The 17,994-nt window shown below is 43.8% G+C and overlaps 2 protein-coding genes and 1 long non-coding RNA gene across 4 annotated transcripts in view; 1 reads left to right on the top strand and 2 right to left on the bottom strand.

Moving 5' to 3' along the window:
* The window catches only part of MTUS1 (microtubule associated scaffold protein 1), a 118,164-nt gene extending 100,843 nt beyond the window's left edge, over window positions 1-17,321 (top strand). For both annotated transcript variants that reach the window (XM_079989635.1, XM_079989634.1), the window contains 7 exons: window positions 2,667-2,881; window positions 3,250-3,355; window positions 3,600-3,673; window positions 5,442-5,537; window positions 6,859-6,975; window positions 9,053-9,150; window positions 14,803-17,321. In XM_079989635.1, coding sequence (XP_079845761.1) covers window positions 2,667-2,881; window positions 3,250-3,355; window positions 3,600-3,673; window positions 5,442-5,537; window positions 6,859-6,975; window positions 9,053-9,150; window positions 14,803-15,019 — 923 coding nt within the window. In that variant the 3' untranslated portion in view covers window positions 15,020-17,321. The remainder of the gene's footprint in view (window positions 1-2,666; window positions 2,882-3,249; window positions 3,356-3,599; window positions 3,674-5,441; window positions 5,538-6,858; window positions 6,976-9,052; window positions 9,151-14,802) is intronic.
* On the bottom strand, window positions 11,658-13,668 carry LOC307223627 (putative CENPB DNA-binding domain-containing protein 1). Its single transcript, XM_079989851.1, has 2 exons — window positions 13,009-13,668; window positions 11,658-12,094 (listed from the first exon to the last, which is right to left on the bottom strand). The coding sequence occupies exons 1-2, from the start codon at window positions 13,489-13,491 to the stop codon at window positions 11,801-11,803; spliced, it is 777 nt and encodes a 258-aa protein (XP_079845977.1). The 5' UTR covers window positions 13,492-13,668; the 3' UTR covers window positions 11,658-11,800.
* Window positions 17,215-17,994, bottom strand: part of LOC307223680 — a 116,849-nt gene continuing 116,069 nt past the window's right edge. Inside the window, exon 2 of the long non-coding RNA XR_013842190.1 lies at window positions 17,215-17,984. This is a non-coding gene — a long non-coding RNA (uncharacterized lncRNA). The remainder of the gene's footprint in view (window positions 17,985-17,994) is intronic.

The raw sequence follows: 17,994 nt of genomic DNA, 5'->3' as shown, positions 1-17,994 counted from the left end.
TTTGCAGACATTTATCCCGCATTTTGCCAGTAAGCAAACCAACTGTAAAAGTGTGCTATATCTTACTCATTGCCATGTGTCATGCCGGGCTCTGGTAGACAACAGGTCTGAAATGAACTTGGGTGCAGGCTAATTGTCACTTACAGTAATCAGATTAAATGCTGCAAGGCAGCATAGCAGATGACCGTAATGCTAAAATGGTGAGAGATGGGGTATGGCTTAAATTGGCCAAATGAGAGTTGCCTCTTAAAAGCTTTAGAATCCTTGACTTTTTGATAGAGAGATTGCTGTGATAGGAAGAGATGTGTGCTATTTGTCCATTTTGCTTCCGATATATATATATATGCATGCACTGCCCATTTGACTTGGCTGCCCCAGCCACTCTGGGTGCCTTCCAGCAAATTAAAGCCCATTGGATAGCCCTAGGTATAATGCAATGATTTGGCTTCCATTTCTCTTGTAATGTGGAGGCAAGTCTGGCCTACCTTACAGATTTGTTGTAAAAAAAAATCAATCAGATGATGAATGTGGAGCACTTAATGAAAGTGCTATCTATATAAATAGTGTATTTGATGAATTGAATCTGTGCCTGTGAAATGTGGTTGAAGTATATACCCTTCGTTTAATTCAGAGATACTTAAGCCTTTTTTATTATGAGAATAATTACTTGTCACATTCTTAAAGCAGGGTGAATGTTTTAAGTGGTGGTTTTCAGAAGAAATCTTTGTGTATCACAGATTAGAGTTAGAAATGCCCACTTAGCTTTCAGTTTGCATTTGTAAAATGCTTCAATCATAGCAGGCCTTAAAATATTTGGGCCTATTCTTAAGGGCTTTGTGGCCTACTGCGATTTTATCTGCTGGAAGCTTACAATACATTAGGCGAAGAGCCCTTTTTTGTTTGGCACCGTGGATGTCTTTGAAAGGTTTTTGTGTAAAACCATGTGCATAAGCTTAATTTCTTAAACGGGTTACTTTCCAAATGGGAGCTCTGCTGCTCTGCAATGATGCACTAGGGAGAGTGAAATGCTCCTTGCACTAAGTATTTCACACACATGAAGTAACTTCATATTGGGTAAGCAGAATGATAATGTGTGCAAAATGCTATTGATCTTCTCAGTTCTTTCTCTTCCCCCCTCCCAGTTTTTAATATGAAGTCTTTACAGAAGTCAGAATAGCTATAAACACTTAACAACTTGGGCAAGGCTAGATTATGACATAGAGTGGGGGTTTTTGTGAGCAAACTCTGTTCCACTTTTGAAAGAACTGGTGCTAGGAAACTAGGGAATACATGGGAAGCAGGAATAGGGGGAGAACATGTTTGGGGATTTTAAAATATAAAACTGTAGGGGAAGCAAGTTGTCATTGATTCACCTACTTCTGGCGTCATTGAAGGAGAGGTACAGTAACAATGCTCTTAAGATATTATGGCCTTAGGTGAAACTGAGCTCTTTGAATGATGACCACATAGAGTACTTGTGCAAATCTGATTAGTTAGGCTGCTTTCAGATTATCAGTGTACTAGCTTTGGTTTGGATAAATTTAGGAAGTAAGAGGGTATTTTTCAAAGAAAGAAATAATATTCCAAAATAGCATATACAGCATAGGGTAAAGGTAAAGGTACCCCTGCCCGTATGGGCCAGTCGTGTCCGACTCTAGGGTTGTGCGCCCATCTCACTTAAGAGGTCGGGGGCCAGCGCTGTCCGGAGACACTTCTGGGTCACGTGGCCAGCGTGACGAAGCTGCTCTGGCGAGCCTGCACCAGCGCAGCACACGGAAACGCCGTTTACCTTCCCGCTATAAAGCGGTACCTATTTATCTACTTGCACTGAAGGGTGCTTTCGAACTGCTAGGTGGGCAGGAGCTCGGACCGAAAGACGGGAGCTCACCCCGCCGCGGGGATTCGAACCGCCGACCATGCATTTGGCAAGCCCTAGGCGCTGAGGTTTTACCCACAGCGCCACAGCATAAACACAGAAATACTATAGCACACTCTCTTGAGCGAGCAAGAGAGCTATATATATAAAAAATAACCATGTGTGATAAGTCAGAAGTCCAATTTCAAACATGGGTGCAATAAAAGATGGTCATTAAAAGATGTCTGTGTGTGTAAGGGAGGTATCAGTTTAAAAACCAGGAAAAAAGTAGCTGTGGACAAATAAAAAGACACAACAATAGGCGTCAACAAAGATGCCAAGCAAACTTCCTGTGCAACTTTTATAAAAGTCTTCTGTACAGTTTAATTTTATATAAAATTTGTGGAAATTTAGATGAGCATTTGCAGAAGCCAGACCTCCTGAAAGCTCTGGGAGAAAAAACCTTTAGCTTTTTAAAAGCATTTTAAGATGTGGGACTTGAATCAAATGTTACGGTCTAGAATTTACCTAGAAACAAGAAGCTGTCGTAAACTAACAGGCAGCGACTCTTCAGGATTCCAGTGAGGAAGACTGAAGCTGAAACGTCTGCCTGCAAAACCTGTGTTTTCTCACAGAATTAGGGTCCTATCCCTGAATACTATAGGGCTGGAGGAAAGGAAGAAACCCCCCATGTGTCATCAGAGATGGTATTCTGTTGAAGAGGGCTATGCTTCCCTAAAAGAAGTCCTGTGAGCATGTGCTTGCAAAACCATTTTATTTACATAGAGCGTCGCTGCATTTCTGTCTTCAGTAACCGCTTCTGCAGCCTATGAGAAATTGGAGAAAGGTAGACATGAACTACAAGCAGCTTACGAAGGATTTGTGCAGCAGCTGAACCAGCAACACCAAAGAGATTTGTCTGAACTGGAAGAAAGGCTGAAGCAGTTCTATACAACAGAATGCCAAAAACTACAGAGCATCTGTATCGAAGAAGCTGAAAAATACAAAGCACAGCTCCAAGAACAGGTAGGCAGGATGGAAGTTGGGCTGAGATTCATCTGCTGAATTTCTTAAGCACAACCTCCTTTATTCAGACATAAAAATTGGCAAAGGAGATAACCCTTGATCGTGATGAATTAAGCAAAGGTCTGTTTCATTAGATATATGGAGTGTCATCCTGAACTGGCAGCTCTGTGTATATGGAGGTATGTGGTTAGAGGGGGAGGAAGAAGGAATTGAGAGGTGTAAGGTTGAAGGGCAACAAAATGCAGAAAGAATGAACAGTAATAATGATATAAAATAAAAATAGCCACAGTGGCAATTAACAAGGCTCTGGTGGTTGATATCACAAACATCCTGGCACACGGTAAGCGAAATCTGTTGTTGTTCCTCAGGTCGACAACTTGAATATTACACATGAAAACTTTAAGCTAGAGCTTGAAACCAGTCATACGGAAAGGATAGATGAGCTGAAGAAGAACCACGAATTGTCCTTTACAGGTAAAGTGCATAGCTTATATGCTTTGATGGTACCAAACACATTGCATTATTGCTGTGAGAGAGGAAGTTTCTTTGCTGTGCTGCTAAATACATTTATTGTTTATAATCCTGGCAGTGTGACAAGAGGTCAGTACCTTATTAAAATTTCCCTGCCAAAATAACCATGAAAGCCACACTATGCAGGTATTGTAAAGAAGTTAGGCGAGTACACTTGTGCAATGTTAAGACTCTAAACATTTTTCAGAGCTCAAGAATGCCCAGGAATTAGAAAGAAGGACACTTGAAGAATCTCTCCAAGAAAAACAACTACTACTAGAGGTCTGGAATTTCTCTTTTGCTTACTAAGCCAGAGGCAACTGTAACATTGCTAGATTTAGATGCCACCACAGTGTCAAAGTCAACATGTACCTTGTATTTGCAGAACATCCTGGAACATAGCTGTCAAGCATCCCTTATTTGGCGGGACAGTCCCTTATCTCAGCGCCATGTCCCGCTGCTGTCCCTTATTGATGATGTCCCTTAAATTTCCCAGGTTTCAAAGGAAGCAGCTCCTCTCTCTCTCCCTGCTGGTCAGGGAGGAGGGAGGCTCCAACTGTGTTGCTTGGCTGCGTTGCTCACCCAGTAAGGAGTCTAAGAACGACTGGGGGGTGGAGCTTGCATGCCTTGTGCTGATCAAATCGGCCGCGTTGCCTGGGGATTCGCCTTTGCTCAGCACTTCCCAGCGGAGAGGTGACAGTGGTTTTCCTTGAGGCTTGAGGCTTTGTTTGGCTGCTGGCTGGACTTTCTGCCTTTGGCTCGGAGGGGCTCAGAAGTTGAACATACCTGTGCCCGGAAAATCCTTTATTTTGGCTGCTGATCCCTTATTTTTGAGGCTGCTGGCCCCTTATTTTCAAATCTGTAAGTTGACAGCTATGTCCTGGAACTGTTGCCATAGGGCCGGCCCACCCCACCCCACCCATGAGGCCTCGGGCAGCAGGAGCTACAGGGGCAGCAGATCCCAATATAAAGGAGATCTTTATTCCCCTTGTTCCTGATGTAGATCTTCACTCACTACTCCTTCCCTGGTCGGGAGGGGAGTGCCAGGTATCAAAATGTCTTGGGCCAGCCCAGAGTAGCCACAGGTACCTTCAACTTGATCTAAAACTACATACTGTTATGAGTTTGTGGGTGCTGGACATTTCTAAATTCTTTGATTCAGTAAGTGTTAGAATTTAATTAAGATCTGTGGTGTTAACACTTGGGTGCCAAGCCAGTGTGCGTATTAAGCTATGTGCTAGACACTTCTAAATCCCCTAGAATCAGCAAATTTCAAAAGCCAATTAAAACCCAAGTGTATCGACCTGTGTGCTAGACACCTCTGATCCTTTGGAATCAACAAGTGTTAAAAGTTAAACAAGCCAGGCTAGTTTCCTGTGTGAGGTGATAGCCTAAGGGATGAGCCATTTAGACAATGAGAAGACCTTTCCCTCAACTGATAAAGCCAGGGTTTTGAGTAAGAAGTTAGGAGTTGTGACCGAGACACAAAACAGCAGGCAGAGCATGATGGCTGTTTGGACCCAAAGCTATGTCTATGGAAGAGGCAAGACCCCTTTGGGATGTTGATGCTGTGCCCTCCATTGTAGGCTCAGGTTGTATATATTTGTACATAAACCATATAGCATAAAAACACCACAGTCTCCGCTGTGACTCGTTTTCTAAAAGGATACACAGACCACCTGGAACCAAACCCCTGGGAACCTCAAACTGCTCAAGGTTGGGGGTGGTGTGCAACAGTACATATTTCTGGTTATCCCTTAGAAACCATGGGATAAGCAATGCAACTCCCGATTCTTTATAAAACATGCATTTTATTTTTATATTTTTGCTTAGACAAATTCCTTGGCCAGAACAGCTATGCTTTGGAGCATTACTTCTCTAAACTCTGACCTACTGTTTGTGTTAAGGATCTCTGCAACTTCTAATTTCTCACACTGGGTTTTTCTATTTAGTGTACTTGATAGCAATTTCCTAAAATGTTACCTGGCTTTATAGCAGAGGCTCAGATCTTAAGTTTGGGGTGTTTGTTTGTTTGTTTTTAATCTTTTAGAAAAAGATTAGTGAATTACAGAGTGAAAATGATTCCCTGAATGAAAAGCTTAAGTTGGAAGAGCAAAAACGTACAGCCAAAGAAAAAACAAATATTGTAAGTGCTGACTTGCTTTTATAATCCTCTAGAAATAGACTTTTTTTGTGGGGAGGAGGGGAAGGCTGGGATCTACTGGGTGAAGGGGAGCTTGGAAAAATAATGTCTCCTCTCCTTCCATGAGTGAAAGATGCCTCCCTGCTGGATCAAAACCTTTGTGCTCGTGCAAAGGGACCAATTAGGCATCGCATTGTCTTATCTCAATTCCCGCGCTGTGGCTTCACTGTTAATGTTCCAGCCATGAATAGCAGTTACGAATGTTGTGGCTTAAACTGATGAATGACTGCTTGACCAGGTGTGTTGCACTAGGAGCAGTGCACTCTTGGTTTTAAGAGAACGAGGGCGGTTCAAGTGGATCCCTGGTGTAAAAAGTTGACAGATCCTAGTGTCATGTACGCCTAGTTGCCATCACACTGCATATGTGGGGAGAACATCCACATAGCTTAGTTGGTTTTCTATTTTTAGCTGTGTTTTTTTAAAATGACAACCTGCCCTATGATTTCTGGATAGGAAGATACTATGAGCCTTTGAACCAGGTGCATTACATCATTTTTTCTGGGTCTACAATTCAGAGTAGTGGTCCATTTTCTGCAGATTGAGTTACTGTAGTTTTAAGTTGGAAGATCTGGTGTGGGTCTGTGCAGAAGACTTTCTCCTTAAACCCCAAAGTTGACAGATGTTTATAGTCTTGCCTGCACCTGGACCTATGTTATCTGTTTCTATGGTTTTGGCTGTTGCCTTGCTTTGTTTGAGCTTCATTAGATTATCATATTATCTTAGCTATTGGGTTTAAATTTAATTATCAGCTGCTTTTTTTGAGATCGGATCTCCATAATTTTCAAATATAAAACAATTCTGGATAGATTTCAACAGACAGATGTGTGTGTGTACATTTTCATTACAAGATGACTTTCTGTGGTTTCAAGGTTGAAGCCCATTTGAAGTTTTTATCATTATAGGTATATTTTACCTTGGGATAGATAACCTTACGCGTGGTTTAAAAATACAGCAATATACCACTTTTTACATCAATAAAATAATTTCACAAGAGCTGTAAATACATTTAGAGCATTTGTGAAAGTTTTGTTTTAAAGAGACTTTGTCTCTTATTCCTCCATACAAACAGCTTGCGAGTTTGAAGTTTTTTAGATGTACCTTGGTGTGTGTGTGTGTGTGTGTGTGTGTGTGTGTGATAAATGTTTTCCCCTGCTTGGCTAAGGAAATCTGTAACAAGTCAATATTTACAGTCGTAACTTAAAATATGTTTGCTATGCATGGCAACCTTGAGGGGCCTCCATTAACTTTGCATGTCATTTTGCAGAAAAACCCTCAGCTTATGTATCTGGAACAAGAACTGGAAAGTTTGAAAGCAGTGCTGGAGATCAAAAATGAGAAGCTACATCAACAAGATATCAAATTGTTGAAGATGGAAAAACTGGTGAGCTTTTTCTTGGAGTGCTAGGCTTCCAAAAGCTGGATTTGTGCTGATAATGCAAAAGTAGACACTGTGGCAATAAATTCAAGTTACAGAGGAGTTAATGAGGAGTAAAACTGGAAAGAGGAATCATAATACTCCTCTGTGGAGCTAACGTAAATTAATTAGCTTTAGCTAAATACCGTATTTTTCGCCCTATAGGACGCACCTTTTCCCCTCCAAAAATGAAGGGGAAATCTGGGTGCGTCCTATGGGGCGAATGCAGGCTTTCGCTGAAGCTTGGAGAGCGAGAGGGGTCGGTGCGCACCGACCCCTCTCGCTCCCCAGGCTTCAGGAAGACATCCGCAGCCTAGGCAGCCCTGTGGGAACTCCCGCAGGGCTATCTAGGCTGCGGATAGCAGCCTGCCGCCCGGTACGAGGGGCGCCCTGAAGCAGAGCACCCCTCGCGCCGGGCAGACATCCGCAGGGTGGGGAACTCTGCAGGAGTTCCCCGCAGGGCTTCTCTTGCTGCGGATAGCAGCCTGCTGCCCGGTACGAGGGGCGCCCTGAAGCAGAGCGTCCCTCGCGCCAGGCAAACATCTGCAGTATGGGGAGACCTGCGGGGAACTCCTGCAGGGCTCACCACGCTGCGGATAGCAGCCTGCCGCCCGGCGCGCGGGGCGCCCTGAAGCAGAGCGCCCCTTACGCCGGGCAAACATCCGCAGCATGGGGAGCCCTGCAGGAGTTCCCCGCAGGGCTCCCCACACTGCGGATAGCAGCCTGCTGCCCGGCGGGCAGGGCGCGCTGAAGCAGAGCGCCCCTCGCATCGGCCAGCCCCACAAGCTCGGGGGACAGCAGGGAGGCGCAGCGCCGCCATCCCGCTGTTCCTCGACCTGGTTCGGTTTCCCCGACCTGGTTTTGGGGGGGAAATAAAGCAAAAGAAAATTTCCTTTATTTCCCCCCCAAAAAACTAGGTGCGTCCTATGGGACGGAACATCCTATGGTATGAAAAATACGGTAAGTTTCCACCTATGAACTTTTGCAGTCCATCATTCTCTCCGTCTCAGGCCTTCCCATCTGTCATATATAGACAGTATATCACGAACTTTTGTAAGGGTTACTGAAATAATATAGGGGGCTTTTGCACACTTAAAATACTGAACATTTAAAACATTCTGTATAAATCCAGGTACATGGTATAACAATTCTGCTCTGTTGATGTGGAAAGAGAATGTAAATTGAGGGTGTTTATGCAAACTTTTGTTTCTCTGCTTAATATCTGCTGGAGTAATGCAGATGCAGAGCAGAATAAGCAATATTCTGAGCAGTGACCCCATACAGGAAACTCTGAGAATGGTGGTTTCAGAGACAGAGAGATGCGTGCCTCCCTCTTTTACATGCTTTTTAAAGTGTGACAAATTCTGGAAGCCTGTCGCTGTGCCAGAGGCAGGAGGAGCCAGCAGGGTGTGTCATCTAAATGGCAGCAGTAAGGCTGGGCAAACACCATAATAATTGGGGACATTGAGATCCCAGGACAGTGGGTGCCATTGTTTCTGAGATGATATACTGGTCTCAGAGCACATGTAAATAAGTAAGTTAGGCCTCTCGTCTCCAGAGCGCACAGAGGAACAGATTATAAATCCAAGGGACAGGGAGCAGAGCTAAGTAGTATTTATAATTTTAGAGACTTTTATATTGCCCTTGATCATTAATTCCACAGCATTTAATTCTTAAACCTAAACACAATACACTGGCCATAAATCCAGATTGTGCAGCCAAAAACATAAGGATGCTGAACAGAAGAAACTGGAAGACTCTGGTCAACTCTCCCATTTTTCTTTCAATTATAAGGTGCTTCTTACTAGTTTTAACAAGACAGACTAGATTAGTGCAGGGTAAAGGAGGCATTTTACAAGTTTGTAGTAGAGAATTTATGCTTGAGCTCTGGAGCTGTAATAGCAAGTTTTTTAAATAATAATGTTTGTGGTAGATTTTGAGATGTTATTTTATAAATTGACACAATAGGACAACCTGGCATCATCTAAAATAAATTGGCCTCTCCCCCTCCCCACCACACATTAAATTTGCACATTTGTTCAAGGTGGAGAACAATGCAGCCTTAGTGGAGAAAATGAGAAAACTTCAGCAGGAGAATGAAGAATTAAAAGCCCGGATGGACAAACACATGGAGCTTTCCAGGTAACTCTAAAATACTTGTTTGAGTTGCTCTTGTAGTTTAACAGTTGCCGTAGTTCTGTTGGGGGGGGTGGATTTAGAAAGTAGAGAACTCAAGTGAAATTGTATATACTGCAAATTACCTCAAGCCTATTGCAGGTGGGGCGTGCCTGCAGTAAAAGGAACAAAAGCACAGTCCACACAGCATTTGAATGTGGACTTACCTAGTTAGCACAATTTCTTAATAGTTTCAGAGGGGCTTGCCTAAGAACAGTTTTCAAGAGATTCTGCTTCATTACTTAATGTACAAACAGCTTTGGAGAGCCACTGCATAGAGAATTAGTACTACTTGGTCAATGGCTGAGGTTCTGTGTCCCTGCAGAAGAGAAAGCAGCCTCCTTAAGCTCTTTATATTTAAACTATGCTGGATTTGTGAAAGTACTTGCTCAGACTGCTTATGTTTGGAGTTAGACTATTAGTCCTTGGTGGTAACTTTTTCTGAATCGTGGAAGAGTTTAGCTTTTAAAAAGGAGGATCAGATAACTACTCTTTCCCCTTTTGCTGTTTCTTGTGCCTTCAAGAAGTTTGCTCTCCGGACTTCCGGGTTGGCGCCATCACCGAATGGCGGACTCCCTCCGAGCTCCGGAGGGAGCCTGCTCGGCAGGGGCTGGGGTTCTACCGCGCCGGCGATGCGGGGACCCTCAAAAACCATGGGCGCTGAAACCCATGGGCATGGTGACTCGGCGGGTACCGTTTGTGCCCCCCCGACCCGCGAAGGAGCCTTTTTAAAGGCTGCGGAGCGGGTGACGGGGGGGGTGCTGTGAGTCCTCCGCTTCCCCTGCCGAGCGAAGCCGCATGCCATTCGACGGAGAGCGCTGACTTCTTCCATTGAAAATTTGGTCTTTAAAAGAATAACCCGTGAGTAATTGGAACTTGGATTAAAAAAGGGGGAAAATTCTATTTAAATTCGGAGCGAGCGGGGGAGGTGCAAAAAGGAAGTCAGCCTCCCCCCTGTTGTAGAGGGGCTAAAGCAAAGGATTTGACAACTAAGATCGAGTGCAACCTTTTTTTTGATAAAGTTATTAACTTCGCGATGGAAAATTATAAGACTGGGCTGGAGGAGAAAAGTGGAATGTGAATTAAAATGCAACCCCCCCCCCCCCCGGAAACCCCGGGAGCGATCTGAAAGAGCGCCGGGAGAGGAGAAATAGAGGTTTTGACAGCTGTCAAAGGAGCTGTCAAAGCGGAAGAACAAAAAGAGAACTTTGTTACGAGGACTTTGCTGGTCACATTTGTTACAAATTGGATATAAATTGTTTAAAACAAGGAATAATAAGTTACTTTGACTGTTGGATGTGATCGGGAAGGAAACTGAGTTATTATAATCCCTCTAGAGGAGCTGTGGGACACTACAAGTATTGCTGGCATCGAATTTGAATAGGACTTTTTATCGCCTGGGAAACTGCAGAAATGGAACACTATTTTGTCTACAGAGGTCTACACACTAAAGGAGACAATAGATTTATCTATTAAAGAATGGAAGGGACTTGACGTAATGTTTTGTTCCTGAATAACAAAGCCTCTGCAGAGGAATTAGAAGCTTTTTGGAATTAGAACATTTGTGCAGGAGAGCAGGGGAAAAAAAAAAAAAAGAGGAGGAGAGAGAAAATAACAAGAACTGGACAAAGTTGGAAGATAGACTCCTTTCAAGATTGGACATGTGAAACCAAAGATGACCAAAAGATGGCAAAGACTAATAAAAAGACGGTAAAGCGGACTGGTGAAGGACTCTGGTTTTAGATGTGGGAGCTCCAGGATGACAGTAGACATTGATGGACATTGGGAACGCAACCGGGAAAGGGGGGAGGGAAACTTGGAATCCAAAGGGTGTTAAATTACATTTTATTCTTTTTTTTTATCTTAATCTGTATTGCATATTAAAGAGGGGAACTCGTGGAAGGGAACAGGTCGATTTTAGGGGATGGGAAAATATTTTTTTTAAATTGGGCCAATGATAATAATTTTAAAATTTGGGGTAAGAATTTGTTGAACCTATTTGAAAGAATTGGAATACAAGAGGGGGAGGGGAGGGGAAGTCCTGGAAAGATGCCAATGAAAATAAGGTTTTAAATTTGGATGTTTTTCTTTTTCTGTTATATTTGAAAATCTTTAATAAATATTAATTAAAAAAAAAAAAAACAAGAAGTTTGCTCTCCACTCCTTGCAGCAGGAAGCTCAGTCCCTACTGTTAAATCCTATGCAAGGAAAGTGGCTTGGCTTTGTCCTTTTGTAGGATTACGGGGCTACCATCTCTTAAGGGCAAGGATATAGAGCAGGCAAGCTCTGCAGCTTGTTACTCCGGTCCCTGTCCACAGAGTTTACAGTGGTGCCTCGCAAGACGAAATTAATTCGTTCCGCGATTTTTTTCGTCTAGCGAATTTTTTGTCTTGCGAAGCACGAAATCCCTTAGGAATGCATTGAAAATCAATTAATGCGTTCCTATGGTCAAAAAAAGTCCAAACAAAGCCAAATTTGGTACAAAAAGAGTTTATTAACTGCTCTTTAAAGTCACACATACTGTAAAGAGCATTTCAAAAATTGAAGGAACAATAAATTAAGTTTCTAAACATGACAGAAAAACATTTAAAAATCAACAAAGTGTACAGTACATTTTCTAAGACTCGGGGGGACCACTCGAAGAAGGTTCCTCTTCCACACTTTGCTTCTTGCTCAAGAACCTGTCCATAGTCTGCTGCTTCATCTGCCTTTTCAGCACCTCCCTGAAAGGCGCCATGACCGTCGTATCATAAGTGTTCCCAAGGTCATGTGCCACGTGCTTGTCAGGGTGGTGCCGCTCTGCAAAAGCCTGCACCTCCTTCCACTTCAGGCAAATGTCCCTCAGTTCTTTGGAGGACAGCCGTTCCTCAGTTGCTTCCTCCTCTTCCAGCGAGGCCCGCTCCTGCGCAGCCTCTGCCTGCAGTTCAACCAGCTCCTGGGTGGTCAGCTCGTGGTCGTGCTCCTCCACCAGCTTGCAGACGTCCTCCTCTGTGACCTCCAGGCCCATGGTCCTCCCCAAGGCAACAATGTCCTGCACCACTGTTGACTCTGGTGCATCAGAGTCACTTGGTGCCACACAGTCTGGCCACAGGCTGCGCCAAGCGCAATTCAAATTTCTCTGGCTGAGCCCGTTCCAGGCCGTGGTGATCATCTTCAAGCAGGTGACGATGTCGAAGTGGTCCTTCCAGAATTCCCGCAGGGTGATGGTGGTGCAATCAGTCACCTCGAAGCATCGCCTGAAAAGCTCCTTGGTGTAGAGTTTTTTGAAATTGGCGATGACCTGCTGATCCATCGGCGTGGTGTTAGGCGGCAGGAACATGATGTTGATGAAGCTGAACTCCTCCAACAAGTCCACCTCAAGGCCTTTAGGATGAGCAGGGGCATTGTCCATCAGAAGCAAAGCCTTCAGCGGCAGGTCTTTGTCCAGCAGGTACTGTTTGACAGCAGGGCCAAAAGCAAGATTGACCCAGTCCACAAACAGCACACATGTGACCCAAGCCTTACTTTTGGATCGCCACATGACACTCAGCTGCTCCTTGTCGATCTTATGTCTCTTGAAGGCCCGTGGGTTCTCCGAGTGGTACACCAGCAGGGGCTTGATCTTCAGGTCGCCGCTTGCGTTGGCACAGAAGAGCAGGGTCAGACGGGGTCCTTCATGGGCTTGTGGCCAGGCAACTTGGCCTCCTCCTGTGTGATGAAAGTCCTTTTGGGCATCCTCTTCCAAAACAGCCCGGTCTCGTCGCAGTTGAAAACCTGCTGTGGAACGTAGCCCTCCATCTTCACAACCTCCAGGAACTCCGCTGCAAACTCTTCAGCCGCAGGAACATCAGAACTGGCAGCCTCTCCATGCCTGACCACGCTGTGGATTCCAGATCTTGTCTTGAACCGGTCAAACCAACCTCTGCTTGCCTTGAAGACTTCTGGCTCGCCTGAGGTTCCTGGCTGTTCCCAGACAAGGTCTGCGTGCAAGGCCTTGGCCTTCTCACAAATGACGGCCTCAGTCACTGTGTCCCCTGCACGCTGCTTCTCTTCTATCCAGATGAGCAGCAACTTCTCGACCTCCTCCAGAACAGCTGGGCGGTTCTTCACGATCCTGGTGACTCCCTTGGCTGCATCAGTCGCCAGGATCTTCTCCCTCATCTTCAGGATGGTCCCGATGGTCGATGGATTCCTCCCGTACTCCCTGGCGAGGTCCGTCACACGCATTCTGCCGTCGTGCTTCCGGATGATCTCCTTCTTCATTTCCAGCGTCACCTTCTCCTTCTTCCTCTCGCCGGCCTCTGCAGCAGCAGTCTTCTTGGGTCCCATGGCAGCACAGCTCCTACCTTCGTAAACTCACACACACACACACAAAATCAGTGCTGTGCTTCAAATCCAAAAAATTCAAAAGCACCCAGCCACCCACCACACAGAAATTCAAACCCAGAACCAAGTCCTTGAATCCCAAACACCCCAACCCAAAATCCAAAAAACCCCAAAAAAGTTTTAAAAGTTTAACTTACCAAATGGATGCAAAAGAAGTTCTGGAAAAGTTTCTGGAAAAGCTTCAACAATCAATCACCGAAGTCTTCAAAAACCTCAACTGTTCCCCCAGCCACCCACCCACCACACAGAAATTGCAAACCCCTCCCCAACCGCTGCAAACTGTGCAGCACACAGAAATTCAAACTCAGAATTTTTTTAAAAAAACAACAACATGGCCCAATGGTCACAGAAAATCACAAAAATGCAGAAAAAACACCACAAGCTCCCAGATTCTTGCAACCCCCCCCCCAACACCAAGTCCTTGAATCCCAAACACCCCAACCCAAAATCCAAAAACCACAAAAAAAGTTTTAAAAGTTTAACTTACCAAATGGATGCAAAAGAAGTTCTGGAAAAGTTTTGGAAAAGCCTCAAAAATGAGCAAAGTCTGAAAAAAGGCTACCAAATCCTCGAAGTCAAGTCACAACTGCAGCTGTTCAAGCAAAGCACCCTTGGTTTTAACGGTTTTAAGACAAAGGAAACAAAGTCGCAAGACGTTTTCGTCTTGCGAAGCAACTCAAAAACGGAAAACTATTTCGTCTAGCGAGTTTTCCGTCTTGCGAGGCGTTCGTCTTGCGGGGCACCACTGTACTTGCACCACAAGCAGCTGACTGGCAAACCACAATATGGTCACGTGATCATTCCCCCTCTAGCTCGAGGTTGAGTGCAGACAGGACTGGAGCCACAACAAAACCACTAAGGAGGAAGCAAGTTACCTGCACCCACGAGTGAACTCTCAGGTGTGCAGAAATACAAAACGTAAACCAAAGAGAGCAAAAAGCAACCTCCAAACAGCCCAGGGAAACTGCCCTTAAGAACCACAGAATTCTAATTGTTGGATGGGAGAAAAAACAACATCAGAGATTAGGAGAGCTGTGCTGCAATCCTCATCACCACCAATCATTGGCTATGTTGGCTGGGACTGGTGGGAGATTAAATTCAGCAACCATGTCTGTTAATTCTGGGGAAGGCTGTAGCTACCTGAAATCCTGAACAGAAACACCTTTGGGGAAAGAGGGTACACTTGCAAGCGTATTGTTGCTAGTCCAGCCTAGACAGTAACCGTCTGCTTTCTCTCTCTCTCTCTTATAACAGGCAACTTTCCACCGAACAGGCAGTTTTGCAAGAGTCTCTGGAGAAAGAATCAAAGGTAAATAAGCGCTTGTCAATGGAAAATGAAGAACTTCTGTGGAAGCTACACAATGGAGACCTGTGCAGCCCGAGAAAACTGTCCCCCAGTACTCCACCAATGCCTTTTCAATCGCCAAGGAATTCAGGCTCCTTCTCCAGCCCAACCGTGTCGCCTAGATGACACCACTGAACGAAGAGACACTCTCCATACAGGCATTTCATTTTTGGTCTGCAGAACTAAAAAACATGGATCGAGGGAGCAAAGAGCTATATTAGCTGCGCGTGATTGAAATATAACTGGAAATGACTGTCATGAGAAATGGCTGTAACGTAATGGGAGTTCATGGCTAGAACTCAATTCTTTTGTATTAAAAGAATACAAAAAGACTTCAGTGATAACTTCTCTGAACATTGTTGCACAAAGCACTTAAAAGAGCAAGGAAAGTCTTGTTCGGTTTTTTGCCTTTTTTCACCTAACTCTAGGGAGAGAAAAAATATGCTCAGGGGCTTATAAATAAAAGATCACAACCTTTAATACGTTCCTTATTATAGACACCTTGAGACGCCGAGTGTGGCATGAGTGAATTGGATGTATCACATGGTGAGTGTGTTATGTGTGTGTGATGCAGCCACCTTTGCTATGTATATTATAAAGGACGAAAGCTGAAGAATAAAGTGACATGTACTTCATAAATAAAATATTGCCATTATGCATGTTTCATCATAGATTTTCCCCTTCTCTGGGACTAAGGAAACGCTGCCGCTTCTGCTCTACGTTTTTCCTTATCTCTCTGCTCCAGTTTAGTCAAAGGATGAGATTTTTATTTGATTTTTGTCATTGTCTGCCTACTTGCATAGTGGAATTTACGATGAGACCGATAACCTCTCATACCACAAAATATCATTCAAAATATTTTTAAGCTTCCCCTAGGTAACTATATAAGAACGGGGTTTCTTTTCTCACCTAGTTAAATGTTCTTCCCACTCCTTTTTTTAGATATCTGGTGGTAGATAGTTCAGACATGCAGCCCTTTCCAGGGTGACGACAGCTGTGGAGAATAATGGTCTGATTTGACTTGAGATCACAGGATTTCATACTAAAGGAAATATATATATATATATATTCAGATGCTATTATTAGGATAGAACAGTAGGATTGGTTGTTTTCACATAATGTACTAAGCCAAACAGCGAATGTGCAGGCTCCCAGAGAGGAGCTGAATAGCTAGAAGCTCCTCCCTAAGAGCCCACATGTTCATTCAGTTTTGCCTAGCCAAGGGTTCGGGCTTAGCATGTTGTATGAACACAGCCATTGTGTACAGCTGTCAGTAGCACTTCCTTGCATTGCGAAGAACAAACATCCCGAACTGATAACTTGTCGATGTGCACTTTAACCAACTGGCTGCAAGACTCTGCATTCCCCCATTTCATTTAGCATGAGATTTTCAGGAATCAGAAAAAACAAAAAGTGATTATTTTGCTGACATGATAGGTTGAAGATGTCTGTGTCATAGGCAACATTCAGTGCTGCATTACAAATCTGAAGATGACTCACTGCATGTCTGCTCCTGTTAATGACCTGTTCAACATGTATTCGTGTATGTACAAACGCATTTTTTATTATGGTTAAACACTATCTCTGCTATCAGATCTAGATGGGACTGTTAAGTGCTATGGCTTGGTTATGTAGTCATCACTCACACATCCAAGACGCACTGGTACCGTCATTGCTGTTGAATAATCAACTTGTTAATCAAAGCCTGATGAAATCATAGGGTTGTAGCTGATATGACAGTTGTACAAGTGAGAGACTCCCACTTTTGCAACTGGGCTTGCCCATCCTCTCCTTTCCACTACTGCCCCCCAGTACCCTCAATCTGCTTGAGGGTTGGAGGCACTCTGGAGCAGATTTTCTGGGGGCACAGAGGGATGCAGGGTACAGGAGTGGAAAGGGAAGGCATGTTGCACAAGTGAAGACTGACCCACGCATGCAATGACAGCATTGGATTCAACCCATAGTGGTTTGTAGCAAAGATGTTGACAATTTGAGAGCTAGGTCTTGAGATATCCTTGTCCCCTTCCATAAAACCGAAGGAGCACTGGGAAAAACGTTAATAAACTTTAGGGTGCAGAAACATTGGCTTCAACAGCAGGTTTTAGTTATTACTGACTGAAATATTACTCTGTAATATGAAAAATTCAAGGATGAATTATTTTAATTTTACATTGTGTAAAGTGTGTCTCCCCCGTGAAGCATTTTGCCTGCCCAAACCCATTTATGGCACTGTTATATAGCTAGAGATATCAGCACTTCTAAATTAACTGTTGTTCAGAGATTGATTTATTTAACTATGAAAATCCGCTATAGGCTGAAACTTGGCTTAAAAGTATGACTTGGAGCAATTTATTTCTTTGGCAAGGTCATATTTGATTATATGTACTTGAGTGTTGAAAATTAAAATAAATTTTTTTTACTGGTTCAAGACTCTTGCCTGTTTAGACATAAAAGCAAAAATACTGAGGCTAAAGAGATAATTTTACAGTTATAAGCATAACATCCACATTCTGAGCCATTTATACAGAAGAGGCTTCTGTTTTAGATGACCTTGCACACAGTAATAATAAGATTGAATAAGCTGCCACAGAAAGTGGCGTTTTGTCGAATCATCCAGCATTATGTATTGCTCAAAACTTACAGCTGCATTAGAGGATGAAACTTAATTTATTAAAAGATGTTGTTTTTGTTTCCCTTCTACAGAGGCTGGATGAGTGCTTAATTCTAAATGCAGTTACCAATAGAAATGATTTGAATTCAATTTGAATTCTACACTTGCTTAGAATTCTTTTAGTGCTTAGAATTCTTTTGGTGTGATCAGCAAAAGACCTTCACACTGAACACTAAAACTGGATCCTTCTACTATGTAAACAGCTGAGTAACATGCAGTAAGTCATGTCCCCTATGCAGTGGTACCTCGGGTTACATACGCTTCAGGTTACAGACTCCGCTAACCCAGAAATAGTACTTTGGGTTAAGAACTTTGCTTCAGAATGAGAACAGAAATCGTGCTCCAGCGGCGCGGCAGCAACAGGAGGCCCCATTAGCTAACGTGGTGCTTCAGGTTAACATTTTCAGGTTAAGAACGGACCTCCGGAACT

The sequence above is a fragment of the Podarcis cretensis genome, assembly GCF_951804945.1.
Source record: "Podarcis cretensis genome assembly, chromosome: 9".
Lineage (NCBI taxonomy): Eukaryota > Metazoa > Chordata > Lepidosauria > Squamata > Lacertidae > Podarcis > Podarcis cretensis.
This window is presented reverse-complemented; position numbering and strand designations above follow the sequence as displayed.